The sequence below is a fragment of the Rhamphochromis longiceps genome, linkage group LG23, assembly GCF_057381845.1.
Source record: "Rhamphochromis longiceps isolate RC_006_pf linkage group LG23, R_longiceps_female_GT1.1, whole genome shotgun sequence".
Taxonomy (NCBI): domain Eukaryota; kingdom Metazoa; phylum Chordata; class Actinopteri; order Cichliformes; family Cichlidae; genus Rhamphochromis; species Rhamphochromis longiceps.
In genome coordinates, this window is record NC_140578.1 from 13,411,323 (window position 1) to 13,430,680 (window position 19,358).

A 19,358-nucleotide genomic window follows, 5' to 3' on the forward strand; every position below is an offset into this window, starting at 1 on the left:
CTCGACCTCAGTGCAGTGTTTAATACTGTTGCCCATAATACTTTACAGCGATTAGAGCCTGCTGTAACTATTACAGGTACTGTGCTGCAGCTGTTTGAATCATAACCATCCAATAGGCTCCAATTTATTTATGTAAATGGAGAATTGTCTTCACACACTAAGGTTAATTATGGAGTTCCACAGGGTTCAGTGCTAGGACCCATTCTGTTTCCATTATACACACCTCCCTTAGGCAGTATCATCAGAAGCCATAGCATACATCTTCACTGCTATGCAGAAGACACCCAACTTTATCTATTCATGAAGCCAGATAACACGCACCAATTAGTTAAACTGCACGAATGTCTTAAAGATATCAAGATCTGGATGACCTCTAAATGTCATGGTCCTGGGGTCGCTGACCCAGCGTTTTGACTTTATTGTTATTATTTTCTAGCTTCTTCTGATTGGGTATCAGTCCTTAGGGTTTTTTGGTTCTTGTGTCTTGTTGTATCCCGGTGTTGTGTTCGTGTCTTTCAGTGTGTGTTTATAAAACAGTGTACTTCCTGTTTTACTTTGATGGTCTATGTCTGTTCACACTGTGTTCACCTTGTGTCTTCCTGTCATCACGTCCATTAGGATCAGCTGTGCTTCCCTCCTGTGTGTCATTGCGTGTGTGTGTATATATAGTGGGTGTCGGTCTGTGCTCTTTGTCGGCTCGTATGCGTTAGTTGGCGTTTCTCCGCGTCTCTCTGCCCTCATCCCACGTTGCTTCCTGTATGTGGCGTGTTCCAGATTTGTTCTTTAATTTTCCCCCAGTTCAGGTCATTTCTTAGTGCTGTCCTTACCACTCTCGCTTTTGTTTGTATATCGCTGGTTGTAAATAAAACGCTCACTCGCATCAAGCCAGTGCCTGCATTTTGGGTCCACACCAGACGGCTTGCCCGGCAACCCGTGACACCAATTTTCTGCTTCAGATAAAACTGAGATTATTGTACTCGGCTCTACGAATCTTAGAAAAATGGTGTCTAACCAGATTCTCACTCTGGATTGCATAAGCTTGGCCTCCAGTTAATGAATGATCTAACGATCAGGTATAATTTCTTAACCTAAACTGGACCAGTATAAAAGTGCAGCAGTTATAAAGTCAAACATGTCCAACTTTCCAGTTTTACAGGTAAAGCCGGCGCAGATGAAACGAGGTGAAGCTGCCATCTTTTAAAAATATGTTTTTCTAATGTGAGCAGATGCCTTATGGAAACTTTTTGCTTTTCTGTGTCACTCTTCACAGGTTACTTCCTCGGGCTAAGCTGCATCCTTTACAGGTCACCCAAATAATGTGCAAACGTTTTTTCACAGCCGCACTCTCATCAACTGTGCTGCAGTGACTGTAGATCACGTTGGCTTTCATCTTGACAATGGCTAAAGAAGTGTTTGGTATTTTACACACCTGTGAACAAACTCATGTGTGTAATTTAGCACTTACATAATAAATGAAAACGTATCTGCCTTACTAGATCTTAGTGCCGCAGATGCTGCAGATGACACCCAACTTTATCTATTAGATTTTATTCTTAGAAACATGGTATCTAACCAGATTCTTATTCTGGATTGCATTACCTTGGCCTCTAGTAATACTGTGAGAAAACCTGGAGTTATACGTGTAGTTTAGTATATGTAGAACTGCTTTCTTTCATTTGTGCAATATTTCAAAAATTAGAAAAATCCTGTCTCAGTGTGATGCTGACAAACTAGTTCATGCGTGTATTACTTCTAGGTCTTGAATAGGCACCATCTTGTTTTAACAATCGTATAGTACCGTATCTCCCCATTAGAGCACTTCACCCTGAAACTGTAAGCTTACTTGTGGGCTTACTCTAGCTTACTTGTGGTTCCTAGAGTATTTAAGTGCAGAATGGGAGGCAGAGCTTTCAGCTTCAAGGCACTTCTCCTGTGGATCCAGCTTCCAGTTTGGATTCACGAGACAGACATCCTCTTTATTTTTGAGATTAGGCTTAAAACCATCCTTTTTAATAAAGGATATAGTTAGGACCCCGAATCCTCCCTTAGTTATGCTGCAATAGGTCTAGGCTGCTGGGGAATTCCCATGATGCATTGAGTGTTTCTTCTTCCATCACCTTTTTCACTCACTATGTGTTAATAGACCTCTTTGCATGTAATCATTACCTATTATTAATCTCTGGCTTTCTTCCACAGCGTGTCTTTGTCTTTGTCTTCCTCCCCTAACCCCAACTGGTCGTGGCAGATTGCCCCCCACCCTCCCTGAGCCCTCTCAGGTTCTGCTGGAGGTTTCTTCCTATTAAAAGGGAGTTTTCCCTTCCTACTCTCACCAAAGTGCTTGCTCATAGGGGGTCATATGATTGTTGGGGTTTTCTCTGTTTTCTTTGTATTATTGTAGGGTCTTTAAGATGCAATATAAAGCACCTTGAGGCAACTGTTGTTGTGATTGGGCGCTATATAAATAAAACTGAATTGAATTGAACTTTCCATTCAGTCTTAACACATCATAGCCAGAGTATTGTAAGCTCCATACTTCAGTAAACTTTATTATATTAGTGATTAGTGAACAAGAAAAAGATAAAAAAGAAAATGCCGTTTAGCATCACGTCATATATGTTTTAGTGTCAGAGCTTTTTAGGGATGAAATTATATCGTATGTATGTTTTATGAATTGTACTGTATGGAAATCAATATCAAGTACACATGGGAATATTCACTGAACAAGCAGTTCAGTTTAACACTTAGATTTCTGTCTCAGTAACTGTTAAATATAATGCTGAATAAAGAAATGCCCAAGACACTCAACAGTAAAATTTAAAATGTACTCTGTTGCACTTGTAACCACTGTAAGGGTAGGACGGGTTTACTGCTAACTGCAGAAGATGAAATATGGGCGAGTACTAAACATGGAGAGTGCAGAGTTTAACAACAGAAATATCATATTACTAATAAATGCTGCAAAGTGGGACATTTTAATTATTTTGTAAGATAATGATATTTTCTTAGTTGAAGCAATTTGAAGACTGTGTGCTTACCTGCCGGCTCGGAGAGTGTGGCCTCTCCCACCTGTTTGTAAGGGTTGAACTTGGGCTTGGGGGCGACCACAGGTGCAAACTTCTTAGGTGCCTGCTGCTGCGAGACGGAGATGCTCGCACTACCCAAAGATGGAGTGGTCTCCATCCTGGCAGTCACCTGTCCTGTCTGCTCACTCACTGGGTTCCACATGGTTCTAAGGAGGGGACACAGAGTTATTAAAAGTCAGGGGCTGCAAACTCAATAGTGATGCAGAAATTAAAAGTGGGACAACAAATTTAACGGGTGGGGTGTGATGTTAACTGTGACAAAGCGCAGGTTTCTCTGCATGCATACTCGATGAGGAAACAGAGACAATGGAGATTTTACTTCTCAAATTACAGCCTGCAATGGCAAGCGGGAGCATTAATATTGTTCACAGGACAAATAATGATGCTAAGTGTATGGATACCAGCTAAATTGGTAAAGCAGTAATAAATTACTACATTTACATGATTATTTCTTCACTTTTTGAACTCGTTTTGTAAAACTAATTGTAACACAGGAGCCCACAGACGTTGCGCCACTCTCTCCGAGTGATGTGGAAACAAGTAAGGTCCAAAGTAAGACATGCTAACCAGGTCAGTTCTGAAGCATTCTGATGTAGAAAACTACTGTGAAGGACTGTCAAGTAAACTAGTGATGTTCATAGAGCAAAGCCCAACCGTAGGTTTAAGGTCCACCAACATGTGGACCCTAATCGGATGAAGTAAGCACGGCTGATATCAGCCACAGTCAGCAAACTAACATTGCGTGTGTTATAGATGAAGCAACGACCACACATTTCAGGAGCAACTAAAATATAATTTGATAACATCAATAACAGTTTCAAAATGCTCTTAAATATTTAAAACCCATGTATTGCGATCAGGAGTGTTCTACTTTTAGTTGGTTATTTTTTGAAAATTAGGCTACGTCCACACGTACTCGGGTATTTTTGAAAACGCAGGTTTTTCTATGCGTTTGCACCTTTCGTCCACACGTAAACGGCGTTTTCGGTCACTGAAAACTGAGATTTCTAAAAATGCCTGCCAGGGTGGATATTTTCGAAAACTCAGTTTTTGTATTTAGGTGTGGACGAGAAAAACGGAGAAAACGCAGAAAACGCAGCGTCAAAGGTGTGCGCCTTTTTTGACGTCACACTGTGCGCCATGTTATTGTTTCGGTGAAATTAATTTCTACAATACTGTTAATTGTACTCTCTGCAGTGTTTAAATGCTTACGTATTACACATACAACTCGGCTCTGCTTCTATGCCCCAGCTTTGTTTACTATTTCCCACCGAGGCTTCTAGACTTCTGATTGGCCAACATTTCTACAGGTTAGGAATATATCGCCACCTGTTGCTTTGGCATGTTCCTAGCAGCGTTTTCCTTCATTTCTGCGTTTACGTGTGGACGGGATTTTAGTCACTAGGGACATCCCTACTTATAACATGAAACAGAAACCCTGCCCTTAGACTGCCCTTTCACCTTTGGCTGACATTTGGCAACAGGATGGGTGCACTAACCATGTATGAACGTTAGCAATGAAAAAAGTGCTTGTATGAATGCGTGTGAATGGGCATGAGTAGAAAGCACCATATAAAAACCAAATCCATTTACCATTTGCTTTTGTCTCTGTCTCCAAACATCCATCCCTAACCCTGCAAGCACGACTAAAAATCTGAATATTTACCCCCAGCTTTACATGACAGCAGTACGAACTGTGCTTTTACTCACATTCTTTAAATTGCTCAAGTTCAATGTGAGTTTGACAGTTTCAGTGAGACCCGACCTGCTGCATTAAACACCTATGTGTCACCGTTTCTGCTTTATAAAAGAAGTGACTGAGGCCACTGTATCCACATGCAGCACAAGTTACACCAATTATAAGCGTACACAGCTCACGTCTACTTTTTTCTCCCCGACGACGGAGTCTGCTTGAAAGCGTCTGGCAGAATTACGCTGTAAAACGAAAAACAAGGCAATAAACAGCGTGTTCTGACATGCAGCAAAGTGTCCGATTTAATAAAGCAACAACAAGCGTTAAAGTCGAAAGGAAATCACTTTGAACTCTGACTCTGAGCCTTCGCTTTCTTTACTTGCGCACTTGCTTGCGATGTCGGCACGAGATCAACAAATCAAAAGAGTGATATGAGAGACAAAGAGCGGTGAAAACAACAAAGTACTTTAAAAACAAAAAGACTTTGGAAGAGGAAAAAGTATTGAAAAATGCTGTAACCCTGATGTAACCATCAATGATTTTTTTTTAGCGTTGATGTAGCTGTCAAAAATGAGATCAGATGAGTGTTTGGGAATGACAGAACAATGATCCACAGTCACGCACGCACACACAAAGAAACAACACTTGACTACTTATTACTTAATTTCATGTTGCTTCTGTTGTCTTTGTTTTTGGTGCATGAGAGTCGAACTTATCAAAATGTTCCAAAATGGCACCAAGTCTCACCTCTAACGGATGCTTTTGTTTAACATGCATGTCGGTAACACAGTTCCAGTGAAGGGAAGACCACCACAGAGTGGAGGAACTTGCAGCAGCTGAGGACACAAACCTCCAGTATTTCACCATCGCATTCTGAAATCACTTGAAATATTTGAACTATTTATACGGCGTGCTTTTCCCCATCCTTCTTTTTGTTTGTGTTTGTTGTGCTGTGTTCTGATGTTTTTACTGTTTATTATCCTCACTCTGACTGATACAGGGTTTACATTCTTTCTCCGGAGCACAGCAGTAAAAGCCCACGCACAATCATCTTTTAATATCTGCTCAAATCCCTGCTCCTCCTGCCGTCTGAATGGTTCTTACTTTTGATTCCCCCCCCCTCCCTTCTCTCATGCTCTTAATGCTACAATTCAGACGCTCGCTGGTGTCTCACACCCACCTGTCCTTTCAATGCAAATGCTTTCATTTCCCAATGCTCAAATGGCTAACAAAATAAAAGATGAATTGAAAGGGAAAAGGAGGGAAAGAGAAGAAATGATCTTAGGATGTGTGAGTAAGACTCAATATGTGACATCCTGAAAGGAAAATTTCTGTGTCAGTGTGTGGTTGCATTCTTTGGCGATGGCAAATAATGCGCAGCGGGGCGTCGCTTTATGGATACTGGGCCCTAAAGTGCACATTAAACCCACTCACATCTGTTATTTTAAATAAAATTTCTGCAAAACAAGTGACTTCTGTGCCGTTCCGAGCGCACAACACAGAAGCCACTTCACTGATGACTTCAGCATATAATCATTCCTGTGATTCATAGATTACGCGTGCGATCAGCTAGGCTTATAAATTGCAGCGGCCTTCATTTTAAACAGAAAATCACGACTGCACTGAAATAATAATTCAGGACTGCCCTCGAATAAAAATCTCTGATTGTGTTTAAAAAAATGTGACCTCTTTTTAAAAATAGTTTAATAACAGTGCTCTGGAGCGGCGTGCGATTTTAAGGTTTCAGGGCTGCAAAGCGAAGCCACTTCCTGGATGCTTTAGAGACTGTCTGGATGGGAGTGCGCCGTTTCATAGCAGCAGTCTTCCTCAGCAGGTCTTCTCGCAATCTTTTGTGCGCTACATATTAATTGACTATGATCAATATGGTTCAGTGACTTGTGATGCAGTTTACCCCGGAGGCACCCTGGCGGGGGTTTTTTAAGCTCAAAAAGGCTGCACGCGGGCGTGTCACACGTATGCGTAAATTTCAGCATTTCATCTGTCAAATGATTTTTTTCCCCCCTTCTTTTAAAACATGAACAAATAAACTATTTGAAAAACACACACTCTCTTCATATGGCTTAAAGTGCCATTATTTTATCCATTCAAGGTCTACTCTAGAGAGCAGTTTATTTCAGAAATTTACTTCAGCAGTCCAAAGCTTCTCCTTTGTGTAAATAACAGAAGACTGGCTTTTTCACAGATGAGGTTGAGGGTGGAAGCAAACAAGCCATCTACTGCAGTGGCAGCTTACATTTAAACCTGTCTAATAAACACTCAGTGCTGAAAAAGGACCACGAAAAGTGGCAAGGAACTCCAGCAGAGCCCGTTATGTGAAGGCTTGAAATGGTGACATACAACGAGACACAAAATATACAAAAAATACAGAGAGATGAAAAGGTTTCCACATCTAACAACTGATCTGATTAGAATTAAAGTGCGTCAACTATGACATGCGTGCATAGTGATTATGATTTTCAGTGACAGGAAGTGTTTAGGCCAGTCTTTCCCAACGCCTCATCTCTACAGACGCAGTACAGAGTAAAAGTTATCAGCTATGAGCCACACAAGACTAAAGACGCTTAAACCAGAGGTCTGCCTAAACTGTTAGAAGACACGAATGTGGAAGATCAGTGTGTCAGATAGGGGTGCGGTTCCCTGCTGCTGACCCTGTGTTCACCACAGTGTGATCACAATCATGTTTTAACTGTGCTGCGCCTCTTGTTTAGTGCTGTACAGCTTAATACTGTGTATGAGGAATTATTTGTGCCAAATGCAATTAGTAGTTGCCGTGATGTATTTTACTTATAATTTTACTGAAGCTTTATTAAGGTATGTGGATGACTGTATATTTATTATGAACTGATCTGTGACTTGGTGAACCAAAGGCAACTTGTCCACTCATATTGACAATAAAGTCATTCTCTTCTAACCCGTGTGGGCTGTAATAATCAAATTCAGTATCAAAAATATGGTTATTATATATGATCATCCTGAATACATCCAGAAGTATTCCCTGTAGTCCTGATTACATGATGTGACACTGGTAGAGTGATGAAATGATGGTTGCTGTGTGATGGGTATTTTATTTATACCTGTGTCTGATATCCCTCCTTTACGATGCCCCACCCTCTCTTGTTTCACTTGTTTTTTGTGATCAGTTTATTCTGCTCTGCACTTTGCTTTCAGGTCCTCTCTCCAGGAGCATTTTCCACTGATTTGTTTAGCTCCTCCTCCTTTAAGACCAACTCCACATAACTTAAGCCAGCTTTCTTACGATTGGCTGCTCCTCACAAATAAAGTTTAAATGACAGGTGGGTGGGGCTTCTAGTAAGCTGTAAATCCCACTCAGTGGCATCATAGGGGTCCAAGAAGAGAAAGGAAATGCAGGGATTACTCAATATAAGAAAATGTGTGATACTCTGGTTATGTTTAATATGAGCACCAACCGTTGGAACAGCAGATATGTCACAAAAAATAATGTCAAACTATCGTTTTTTTGTCATGATGGGCATATTTTTCAATAAATGGTCACGAACAGTTCAGCAGAACCACACGGCGGCTATTTTTATTTTTGTTCAAACCTAGGATGTGTAACTTAACCACAGGCCATTTTGCTAGACATTCAAGCTTCTTCCCACCTTTTATTTTTAAGTTATGGCCATCACCCTGATGATGCACTTTGTGCAATTCCCTCTTTGCCCTCAAGAAGTGCTCGTGCAACTCTTTCACACCTGTAACTGCACTTTGTTTTGTACGATCAGGGGAATTCCCCTTTCAGCTTGAGAAAGTGAGGGGGTTTATTTTGGACAGACCATCAGTCGATAACAGGTAGATGAACATATTCACGCCATTGCAGTTTCCATCACACCCACAGTCTACACCACAGTCTTAGGACTGTGGGAGGAAATAAAAGCAACTAGAGGAAAACCACACAATTACAATTTCTGCAGTACAGGACATACGTATATGAAGGTTTGCTGTAAACATCTTCTGACTAAACACGTGGACCAATTGCAATTCCTACTTCAGGCCTTTCTCTACCATAACGAAGATAATTTGTTATAGTAGGCCCTTCTGTACCTCCTTTTCTGTGTTCTGGAATAAGAATGTACACACAAAGTGGAAGAAAACATGTATAAATGAACACACAAAGACAACCAAAACAGTGAGGAATCGCACTGAAGGTGCACTCGCAGTCACAAAAAACACTATTGGAGCTCATGGAAGAAAAATCAATTCTGATAGCCGGGGCAGTTACAGGATGACTCACAAAGCGGTGACACCGTGTTTAACAGTTTGTTTTATGGGGGCACGGCAGCCGGGCTGTCTTCTCACAGCTGTTCCGCTGCACTTTTACAGCTGTCATTGAGGAACTGCTGCAGGTGCTTCTGCTGCATTAGTCTTTCATATCTACCAAGGAAACTATCAAACAAAACCATCCAAAGAGGACCACTGAGAGAGCTGAATTCTAACATAATATGGCAAGGTTCAGAGATTTTTGGGGGAGGATAAAGGATGACATGCTTTCTAGCAAAAACTCTTCTGAGGCTGCGAGCTGAATCACATGTCGAAAACCTATCGGAAAAAAAAAAAGATAAGAAAACACACACACACAGTTCACAAGCTTCTGTTTTTTAAAATGCTCTAGCAGCTTCTACATCGCAGTTTTCGACAGCTAAAAAAACTGAGGAGAGTGAAGCAAAGCATCATGGCCCAGGAAACCAAAACAAGAAGCTGGAAGACCCTAAAAAAGATGATCATAAATCTGCTGTGGTGGGTGGGATTACTGTAATTTAATCCTTTTTAGATAAATACTGAACCTGGCAGATTTGAGTGCATTGGTATTTGATAATGCATTCGCGACTGTGGAAGAAAATGGATGGATGGACAAAAACTCAAAAACTTCACTGTTACCTTGTTACTTTTTTTTTTTTTTACTACTGCTCAATATCGACTGATTGTACTTGGAAGGCATCAGGTATCAGCGCATACCAGTCTGAAGTCATTTTGATGAAATCTACACCCGGAGCCATGAGAGTAAAGTCTGCAATAGGCACGACCACAAAATGTATATAATGGATAGACGTGCCCACTTTCACTTCAAACATTGGTTATCAAAGTCTTGTTATGTGGGTTTGCAGTCTTTGAAATAAGATGTGATGAGATCTGACTGAGAAAGTGATGGGACACTATAACTCATGCATTTATCAAAGGTGATTTGTTAATAACAAGCTACGCCATACTTTATGTTTTTGATGCTAATGGGACCAAACTATTATTAAGAAATGGACATTATTTTCTTAAAATAGGACATGACACTGGAGATTTTAAAACAAAAACTTAACAGGAAAGTGTTTACGGAGGTCACATCAAGGAAACCAAGAGCTGTTTTTTCCCCCTCATAGACTTCTATAGGGAGCCAGCCTGAGGCATAAGCAGACTTAGCAGCTGCTTAAGGCCCCACACTAACAGGGGACCCCAGGAGCATGCAAAATGTCACACAAGACAAGTTGTTTGTATATTTTTGTGCACACAGAAAGATGTTAGTTAAACAGAAACCTCAAAGTCTATGCAATGAGGTGACATATGAAACCAAAGGCAGCAGTGCAGTAAAGCCACGATAATGGCTTTGCAACATATATAATGTTACAAATGGACATAATAACCATCCATCTTCTTCCGCTTATCGCAGGGGCCGGCCCCCGAGATACTTATACTGTTCCACTTGGGGCAAGAACTCGTCTCTGACCCGGAGTGGGCACGCCACCCTTTTCCAGCTGAGGACCATGGCCTCAGATCTGGAGGTGCTGATTCTCATTCCCACCACTTCACACTCGGCTGCGAACTGGTCCATGGCGAGCTGGACGCAATCACCGATGAAGCCAACAGAACCACAGCATCCGCGAAAAGCAGAGATGAGATTCTGAGACCAAGTGAAAGCCTTCTACCACTTGGCTGCACCTAGAAATTCTGTCCATAAAAATTAGGAACAGAATTGGTAACAAAGGGCAGCCCTGGTGGAGCCCACCACCCACCAGGAACGAGTCCGACTTATTGCCGGCTATGCAGACCAAGCTCCAGCAACGGTTGTATAAGGACTGAATGGCTGTTAGCAATGGGCCCCATACTCCCAGAGGACCCCCCACAGGACACAGTCAAATGCCTTCGACATACTAACCCCAAATCAATTTCTGCTTAAGAACTCATAAAACCTTGGGCTGGTTCTGCCTCTATACATTCACAATTCTTTTTAAAGTCAGAGGAGTCGCCCCCTGCAGGCCATTAGAAAGAATGAAGATTTAACCGGTTGGACATTGGCTTCGGTATTCAGATCTGGAACCGACGTCAGTCTATAGGAAGGACACAAAAGACCACTTACTAAGCGCTTAAACACCTGACCTTGATGATGACAGATGCATTGCATGCATGGCATCAGTAAAAATGGCTTTTAATTAAAATCAAAATTGGTGCAGGGTTTAAATTTAACCCCTTTTACCCCAAATAGTTACAGAATGTTTTCACAACCACTGAGGTTTTGTGCATTTTTATGTTTGACACTCTTAAAACATAAAACTGTTCATTTTCTGATTTTTTGCATTAATCTACAACAAACTGCTTCTCAACAACAAATACTGAAATAATGTATTTGCATGGGCATCCAGATGAGAATATCTTTATAAGAAAAGGTGAACTAAGATTTAAAGGGCAATTACGCTGGTTTCCACCTCGGTCTTTGTCCCATGAGTAGAGTTCAGTTCAAGCTACACAAATCTGGTTCACTGGGCACCAATCAAAACATTACTTCAAAAAGACACTACAGAGATGAAGAAGGAGATCCACTTTGCCTGGAAGATTTTTCATACTAAATAAAGAGGTGGTTGGTGACTGGGATTAGCACTCACGGTTCGTGACGCAGTGTGCAGAGGATCAGCCATGCGAATGAAAATTCTTTAAAAATTAAAGGTTCCCATCTGCAGGAGGTTGTTGCTGAGTCTTTCCAGCACTTGACCTGCTCTGCTTTAGAGGGCTGGTTGAATAGCTGAACAGGTTAACGCGACATTACACAAACAAGCACCCGCGCGATACGTTCCACTGTTTGGAAACAGGGAAAAGCAAAGAGGTCATTACGGAACCGGAAATGTTTTGTGCACAAGGGTAAATATTTGAAGTAGTAAATATTTAATAGTAGAGGAGCAATAGCAGTGTCAGGGCATCAGAGGGCTGGGTAAGTCAAACATCATCTTCTGAAACACAGACACGGCAAACAGTTCAGCTCCACGACAAGATCATCTTTCATTACCGCTGTAGGCAATTTAGTCATTTCTCCATTCGTTTTAGACCAAACGTGCTCTATTTACATCAGCATAATTGATTAGCAGTCAATAAAAATACAGGAAATTAATCAAATATTTCTTCTTATAGAATACTGTGCTGCAGGAATGAGTCTTAAACTATGAAATGATAAGTTCAATAGATTTTTTGAATGTATTTGACATACTCTATTTGGCTAGAATTCTGACATTGCAATCACCAAACAGGGAATTACTTTTAGTTTGTTGCATGGCTCAAAGTAGATGTTTACTAAAAAAGTGGTTAGAAAAGTGTCGAAGCTGACAGGGAACATTCACACAGGAGGTTAGCGATGGAGACACTGAACTCATACAACTGTGGTGTAATTCATTTACAGCTTAACGTTAGCATCTCATGTCTTTGTGATTGCAGTTATGCTTAAAAAGCAATCATGAAAGTTTTTTTAACAATTACCTTGATGAAATAAAGAGTTGAGTAACACTCTTTTAGTCCCCACAGGGACTATTTTATGAAATACCACAAAAGATAACAAAACTCTTGTTGGCTTTTTGCCATGGAGTCATGGCGATGCAAACACCTGGGCTGGGCTGCATCACCTAAACCTCCTCCTGAAATAACTTTGATAACTTTACAATATCACAGCCAAGTGCTCCTTGATCGATAAGCAATATCATAGAGATTAGAATACTACTGCTTACCCTTAATTAAGTCGTTGTGAAATGACAAAATACTTGCATCATCATGCTACTCCCTAGCACGACCGCATCTCCTATCTCATCACCAGATCATGCATATACCTTATATATTTAGCAGTTTTTTAAAATATATACATAGTCACTTTTTTAGATTTACTGTATAAATAACTGCATGCTTGTTCTTTTTACACCTGCAGATGTACCCGCTCTGAAGTTTTGTTATACATAGTATAACGACAATAAAAGTAGTAATCTAACACAGGGACTCTGTTGCAATCTGTGTTGCATGGAGTATTTTGCTGCAATTTCCTATAATTTCTTCCGGGCAATATCACACTATGACCTACAAATAATCCAGCTGACAAGTCTGGGTCTTTACTGTGTGTAAATGTAATACTCAAAGTAAGGATGTACTTTTCTAGACAAGATAAGCAATTCTCTGCACTTAAATGTCAGGCATCACTTTATTTTACTTATGCTTGTGAAGCATGTATGGCGTGGATTAGGTCGAGTAGAACATCTCTGTTAATTCCCAGCACAGTGAGAGGTCTTGGTAAGGCCCCTAAGAGATAAAAGAACAGACCAGTACTTTAATCTGATGATGGTGTCAAAGATTTTCTTTTTTATTGGGTATTTTTGTTTAAATGTATCAAGGTTATGTACATTACATCTTTAAAAAAGGCAAGAAATCAATACCAATCTGCGTATTGTCCAGTTTTTTCCTTAAAATCTTTCAGCTGCATCCTAACAATGGATACCCCAACATGTTTGTGCCTTACAAGTTCGCTAGTCTGCTCCGAACTTGATTCCCTGCAGCTGTCAGTACTGTCCAAACAGTGTAACAAGGCACAATGTAGAGAACAATACTTCCAAGCTCCAACGCAGATCAAAGGGGAAAACAACGAATCTAAGCAATGCCTGACCTAAAATACGTATTTGAAATATTGGCTTTGCAAATGTTTTATGAGGTGAAAATCAATTCAACAACTCTGATGCGGATCAAGGAAACAATGTGTGTGTATGTGTCTTCCAACCAAGGTTTCAGACTAAAACAATTTTTGTTTCTTTTCTGGTCACGAAGGTGTTTCAAATTTCTCATTTTGTCCAACAAAAAGCCAAAAAGTCTCAAGAGATCTTATGATGATTTAAAAACAAACAAAATAAATGGGCAGTTGAGTAAATGAGGGTTTAAAGTGAGACTATAAATGGGTTATTCAGCTGGTAATTGCTTATATTTTATTATTTTATTAGATTTAAATGGAATTATTTACTCTAAATAAATGGCAGTTTTCCTTTTATTTCCTCTAGTCTTATATTTACAGCATAGTGCTGTGTTTTAAAAACACTTTTTGTCACTTAAAATATTTGATGTCAAGGCCACATGTCTTGTGGTAGAAGTCCAGATTTGCCCCACAGCCCTCTGGGGTCTGGTCAAGAAAAGTTTACAAGAGAAGCCATCACACTAAAACTAAAGTTGTATCCTCACAGTCACAAAAAGGCCTAAATGAACTGTAAGGTAAGAAAAGGTCTTCGGAGGTCTTGATACATTACTGTGAAGTAACTTCACGTCTAATACGAGCTGCAATCTGTCTTGTTTCAACACCTGCTGTAAGTCAGTCATTGCACCAGCGCTTGACACAAACTGGCCATGACAAAGGGGACTGAGGAGGCTAGCAGGCAAAATCACCTTTTTGTTGTGTCAAAGCAAGTATGCTCAGAGCTCGGGGAAGAAGAGGGTCCCGATCACAACTCATCCAGTCTGCACTCGGACGCAGATCTGACGAGAGCTGGCAGACTCAGGTTTGACAAAAGCGAGCAGGCAGCAAGTTTTCCCCAGAGATGCAAGAGCAAACTTGTTGGGCGGGTTGCTGCAACGGGTATTAACGGTTCCTTGTCTGCTTCTACACTAGGCGCACTCTCTTTGTTTGACATCTACCAACAAGACCCTTCTGCACAAGGCAGTTTGACGTGTCTGTGGATTTTAGATTATTTTATAATTTTATCACTTGATGGAACTTACAACACATGTCTGGTACACACTCAGTTTTTAAAGAAAAGTATCGCTCCATTTGAACACGGCCAAGAAATTTCAGACCTGTTTATACAAGCGATATCAGAGTGTCAGTGTAAAGCCTCTCATAATTAGGCTAATTACACAGAGGGATAATATGAAGGTTAATCAAATGATAAACATGGCAAATACCGATTTGTTTTCCCCATTAGCTATTGTGAAGAGCCCAACCAGCTGATAACCATTACAAATGAGATTTGGAGCTGTGACTACTACAAAGACAAGCAACCCCATCCCCCATCAAACACCCTGCACAACCACCCTGAGCAACGAAGAAGAAGAAAAAAGGTGCTGATGGGGGGGGGGGGGGGGGGGTGGCTGAGAAATGAAAAGGTCGCGTTGCTGTTTTCAGTTAATCATTTTTAAATCATCTGAAATGTATTCAAGCAGGATGGATCTGACTTCAGACCCTTACAGCAGCAGCCTGGTTACAGTACAGAGTGTGTTTGTAGATTACGATCCTCAGATTTTTCTAATTTTTTATTTTTTTTTTTAAATGTAAACCTACAATCTGAGCAACAGCTTTCCTGTATTTTGTTTTATTTTTTTTTAACTCACATTTGTTTGTGGTGATCGTGTCTGCATAAATAAACAAAGCCCAGAGGTCAAGATGTCAACAAACCACAAGCAATGCAAATAACAAAACGCCATAAAAACCATAAAGACACGTGCAAATCGCAAACACTTTATTTCTGAGAATAAGCCAAAAGATGCATAAATAGATGCAAAATCCTTAAAAGCAAATGCAAAAAACACCACTTAAGCGATAGAAAATAAGCACTGCACTCAAAGCACACCACTGTCACTTACAGATAAATCAAAGTTTCGGTTTTTAAGCTAGCTGCGCTAACATCAACAGTGATCTTTACCTCAGACATTCCCAGTGTGAAAACCTGCACTTCCTCTCAAGTGCACTCAAGGCTTTTTTGGCTATAGAAAACAAGGCAATCACCAGAGACTCCCTTAAAAAAATTCCAATTTTACATTTTAGTCTCTTAAATTTAGGTATGTGGCCGATAAGCGTCCTGACAAATAGAGCTGTAGCTGATCATCATCTGACAAGCCTCACCTCCACTGACTAGAATCCCCAAACTAGCCGTTTAGACTGTGTCTGAGCTAATGATACCTTGTGGAGCATTTTTAAAACAATTATCTGAAAAATAATTTGGCTTCTAATAAGTCTGTCAAGCCAAATTATTTGTCATATTCGTTTATGAGTGAATTTCTAAGTTTATTGTTACTTTTTACTAATTAGCTGGTGCAGGTCTTGTGTGATGCACCTGCACAGTTTGGGACTACAGCTTGTTAACCATGTTTGCTAGCCCAAATTGATCATTTGACACTCCACCCTCTCATGCAAATGTAGTAGCTTCTGACTCCAAAAACATAAAACGATGTTGGTTATCAAATGGTACGGTTTCAACAGTGGTTATATCAATTGTTATGCACAGTCTATGCACGCGAGTGGGTGCATCTCAAGAAAATGACGGGAAAATGTCAAAAGAGAGAGACAAAGCTGTGAGCAAGAATCACAAAAAGGCCACAAAGACATGCAAAAGAATGAGAGATAAAATACAGCAAAACCCCAACAAAGACAAGAAATGTGACCAATACGTGAGCTAGATCAACTGCAAAGAAACAAAATGGGCACAAAACAACCTCAAAAACACAAAAATAACATCAAAGACACGTCAAATGATACCCAAAAAAAAGACACAAAACAACCACAAAAGTTTCGTAATGACGCTCCATAACCTTTTTACTGGCTGTGTTCACACTATAGGATCCTTCAAGTACCTTGAGCTTCCAGGGCCAAGGTCTTTATCCACTTGCCACTGAGGGGTTTTCTTTTTCTCATAACTGACCTTAAACAGTGATTTTTAACAGCGTTTCTCTTTACAAGGATTCATAGAACATTGGTTTTTCAATGTCTCTGCACTCTCTCTGGTGTCACCATATCTTTGAAATTTTTATCTGTGCTAAAAACCACAAAAAAACAAAACCCAAAATGTACTATTCCTACACAAACAAGAGGCAGAGAGAGAGTTAAAAGGGTCAAAACACTTACTGAGAAAATGTAATGTTTGAATACGCTCTCTAAACTTCTTTTATACTCAGGAGTGGCATCATTCAATTGCTGAGTTTCAGAATTACAGTATAAAAGAAAAATGATACTTCTGCATGATGTGGGCATATAAATAACCACTGATTCCACTGATCGACTGCTTGTTATTTCATTTTTAACCTTAATTTATATTTTATTCCTTCCTAGTTAAATTTACCCTTTTTAATTTTGCATATTTATTTCCTATCTTATTCATAGCCTTTCCTTTTTTTGTTTTCTTTAGGTCACGAGTAGTTGTCCAAGCATTTCACTACATATCGTACTGTGTATGACTGTGTACGTGACAAATAAAATAAAATTTGAATTTGAATTTGCTAAAGTAACAACTTCCTAACATGATCTGCATGACTTTTTCTGAACAGCTGTTGAGTAGTTTACTTGAGTTGTTGGCCTTTGCTCCCTAATGACAGCAGCACAACTTTTCTGTAAATATGTGAATCTGAGTTTAATGCTGACTGACAGCTTGTATTGGCTTGGGATATATCAAATAGAATTGGATGGCTTGCATGACTGGTGTATGTGCTCCTTGATACTGCAAGTGGTAAGATGCGACGTCTCAGGAGTTTATCTTATCTCAGTCTCAGGAGGTTGCTGACTGACAGCTGTAAATATATCACAACACAACCTTAACCATCTCTCGCATACCTCTGCGGAAGATGGCAGACTTAAAAAATAATATTTGCATCAACAATAAACAAAGAAGATATATTTTATACTTTCACAAATCAATGGAAAACAACAGAAGCTGATCTACCAGATGATCTTGAGAAACTGTACGTGTGGACGAATACCACAGCTCTAATAGCTTTAATGCTTTTTCACACAGGTGTAGCAGCGTTATCGGAGGCTTGATCAGACTTAATCAGTGAGAGAAAATCGAGTTAAAGAGTTCACCTGAATAGCAGCAGCACTGTGGATTGTCTGAGGCACTCACAGTTACTCAGTGGAGCAAAGTGACATGAAGTCGTATTTGCAAAATTCACCGATGGGGTGGAAAGGTCTGCGGCTGAACTTGGAACAATGCAATCATTTATAAGTGAAGATGCCACTAGTTCATTTCACTGGTCACCAATATTCCACCAACAAGCAAATTAGCACCTCAAAATCGAGCAGACCTGGTGAGGGAGCAAGTCATCTATTCGCTAAATATTTGAACTTTTAAAAACTCTTAACCAAAGGACGAGGCCGGTTAAGACATTAAAAAAAATTCAATGCAGGACTATTTATCAACCAGGTCTTAGTTTAGTTTTGTTTGTTTTTTATCCTGGAATAAAAAGTTACCTATAAAAAGAGAAACTTCACACACAAATTGCAAATTAGCACAAATTAGCGTGAAATGTCTTTCTCATATTTTCATTTTTTCCAATTAATTTGACTTCAGAACCGTTATTCCAACAAACCCATCCTTAAAAAGAGGAAGAAAGGTTTTAGAATGACAGAAAGGAAAGTATGGCGACTGCATACATAGGACTGTCACATAGGACACAGGCCTCCTGTGAGAAACCTACCTTCATTTTTTTAATATGCATGTTTTTAACTCACGGTTATTGTGAGGTTTAAGAAAATCAAAAGAGTTGACAGACTGAGAAAAAGGTCATGCTTTCACAACAATACGCACATGTTAGAATGCATTTCAAAATGCCCTGGAGGCAAAAGCTCCACAAGTCATAAAGTTATGACCTTTATGGTTTCCCGCCGGCAACAATTATTTTCTGTCCACATCTAAGAATCCTTGAAAATCAATTTCTCAATGAATTTCTCACTATAAGTAATGAAGTCCAACATGAAAACAGGTGAGCTTTGAGGATGGCTTCCCCAAAGTTACACATTCTTAACTCCTTATGCGGTCATGAATAAGAAGAAGTTCTCAGCGACTTTCAAAAAATTAAACTCTCAGCAAGGACATCATTAGCTTTAGCCTTTTTATCTGTCTTTAAAAAGAAATGCAGTGCTATAGTAAATACCTTTCAGCAGGAAGCACTGGAACTCTCCCAAAGCTTTTGACTCTTTAAATCTTAAATGGCTCCTATCTGATCTAAACATAAAACAACTGAATCTTCAGTCTACTTAAACTGATATCTTCGTGGTGAACCCTTAAATTAGCATGAAATACATCCTTTTGAAGTGCGCAGCTTCTTTGCCTAGCAAAAAAACCAGCGCTCGTCACGAGCGATCCAAACGGCCTTTCTCAGCAGCCGAAGGGGGAACACTGGTCCTTGCCTAAATAAATGCTCCAGCTCTGTTGTGTATATGATGGCTTAAAATCAAATCAAGCTGTTAATCCAGAAACTACAGAGGTGACAGTGAAGGACCGTTATTCAACGCTGGCCTGTAGCCACACATGTCACTCTCGGATAGGTAGCTAATAAGTGCCTTT

At 40.0% G+C, this 19,358-nt stretch overlaps 1 protein-coding gene across 1 annotated transcript in view; it reads right to left on the reverse strand.

The window, feature by feature from the left end:
• lpp (LIM domain containing preferred translocation partner in lipoma) overlaps window positions 1–19,358 on the reverse strand; it is a 196,704-nt gene that overhangs the window by 130,223 nt on the left and 47,123 nt on the right. The window contains exon 4 of the mRNA XM_085398739.1: window positions 3,036–3,229. Within this exon, the coding sequence (XP_085254865.1) occupies window positions 3,036–3,225 (190 nt within the window). The 5' untranslated portion in view covers window positions 3,226–3,229. The remainder of the gene's footprint in view (window positions 1–3,035; window positions 3,230–19,358) is intronic.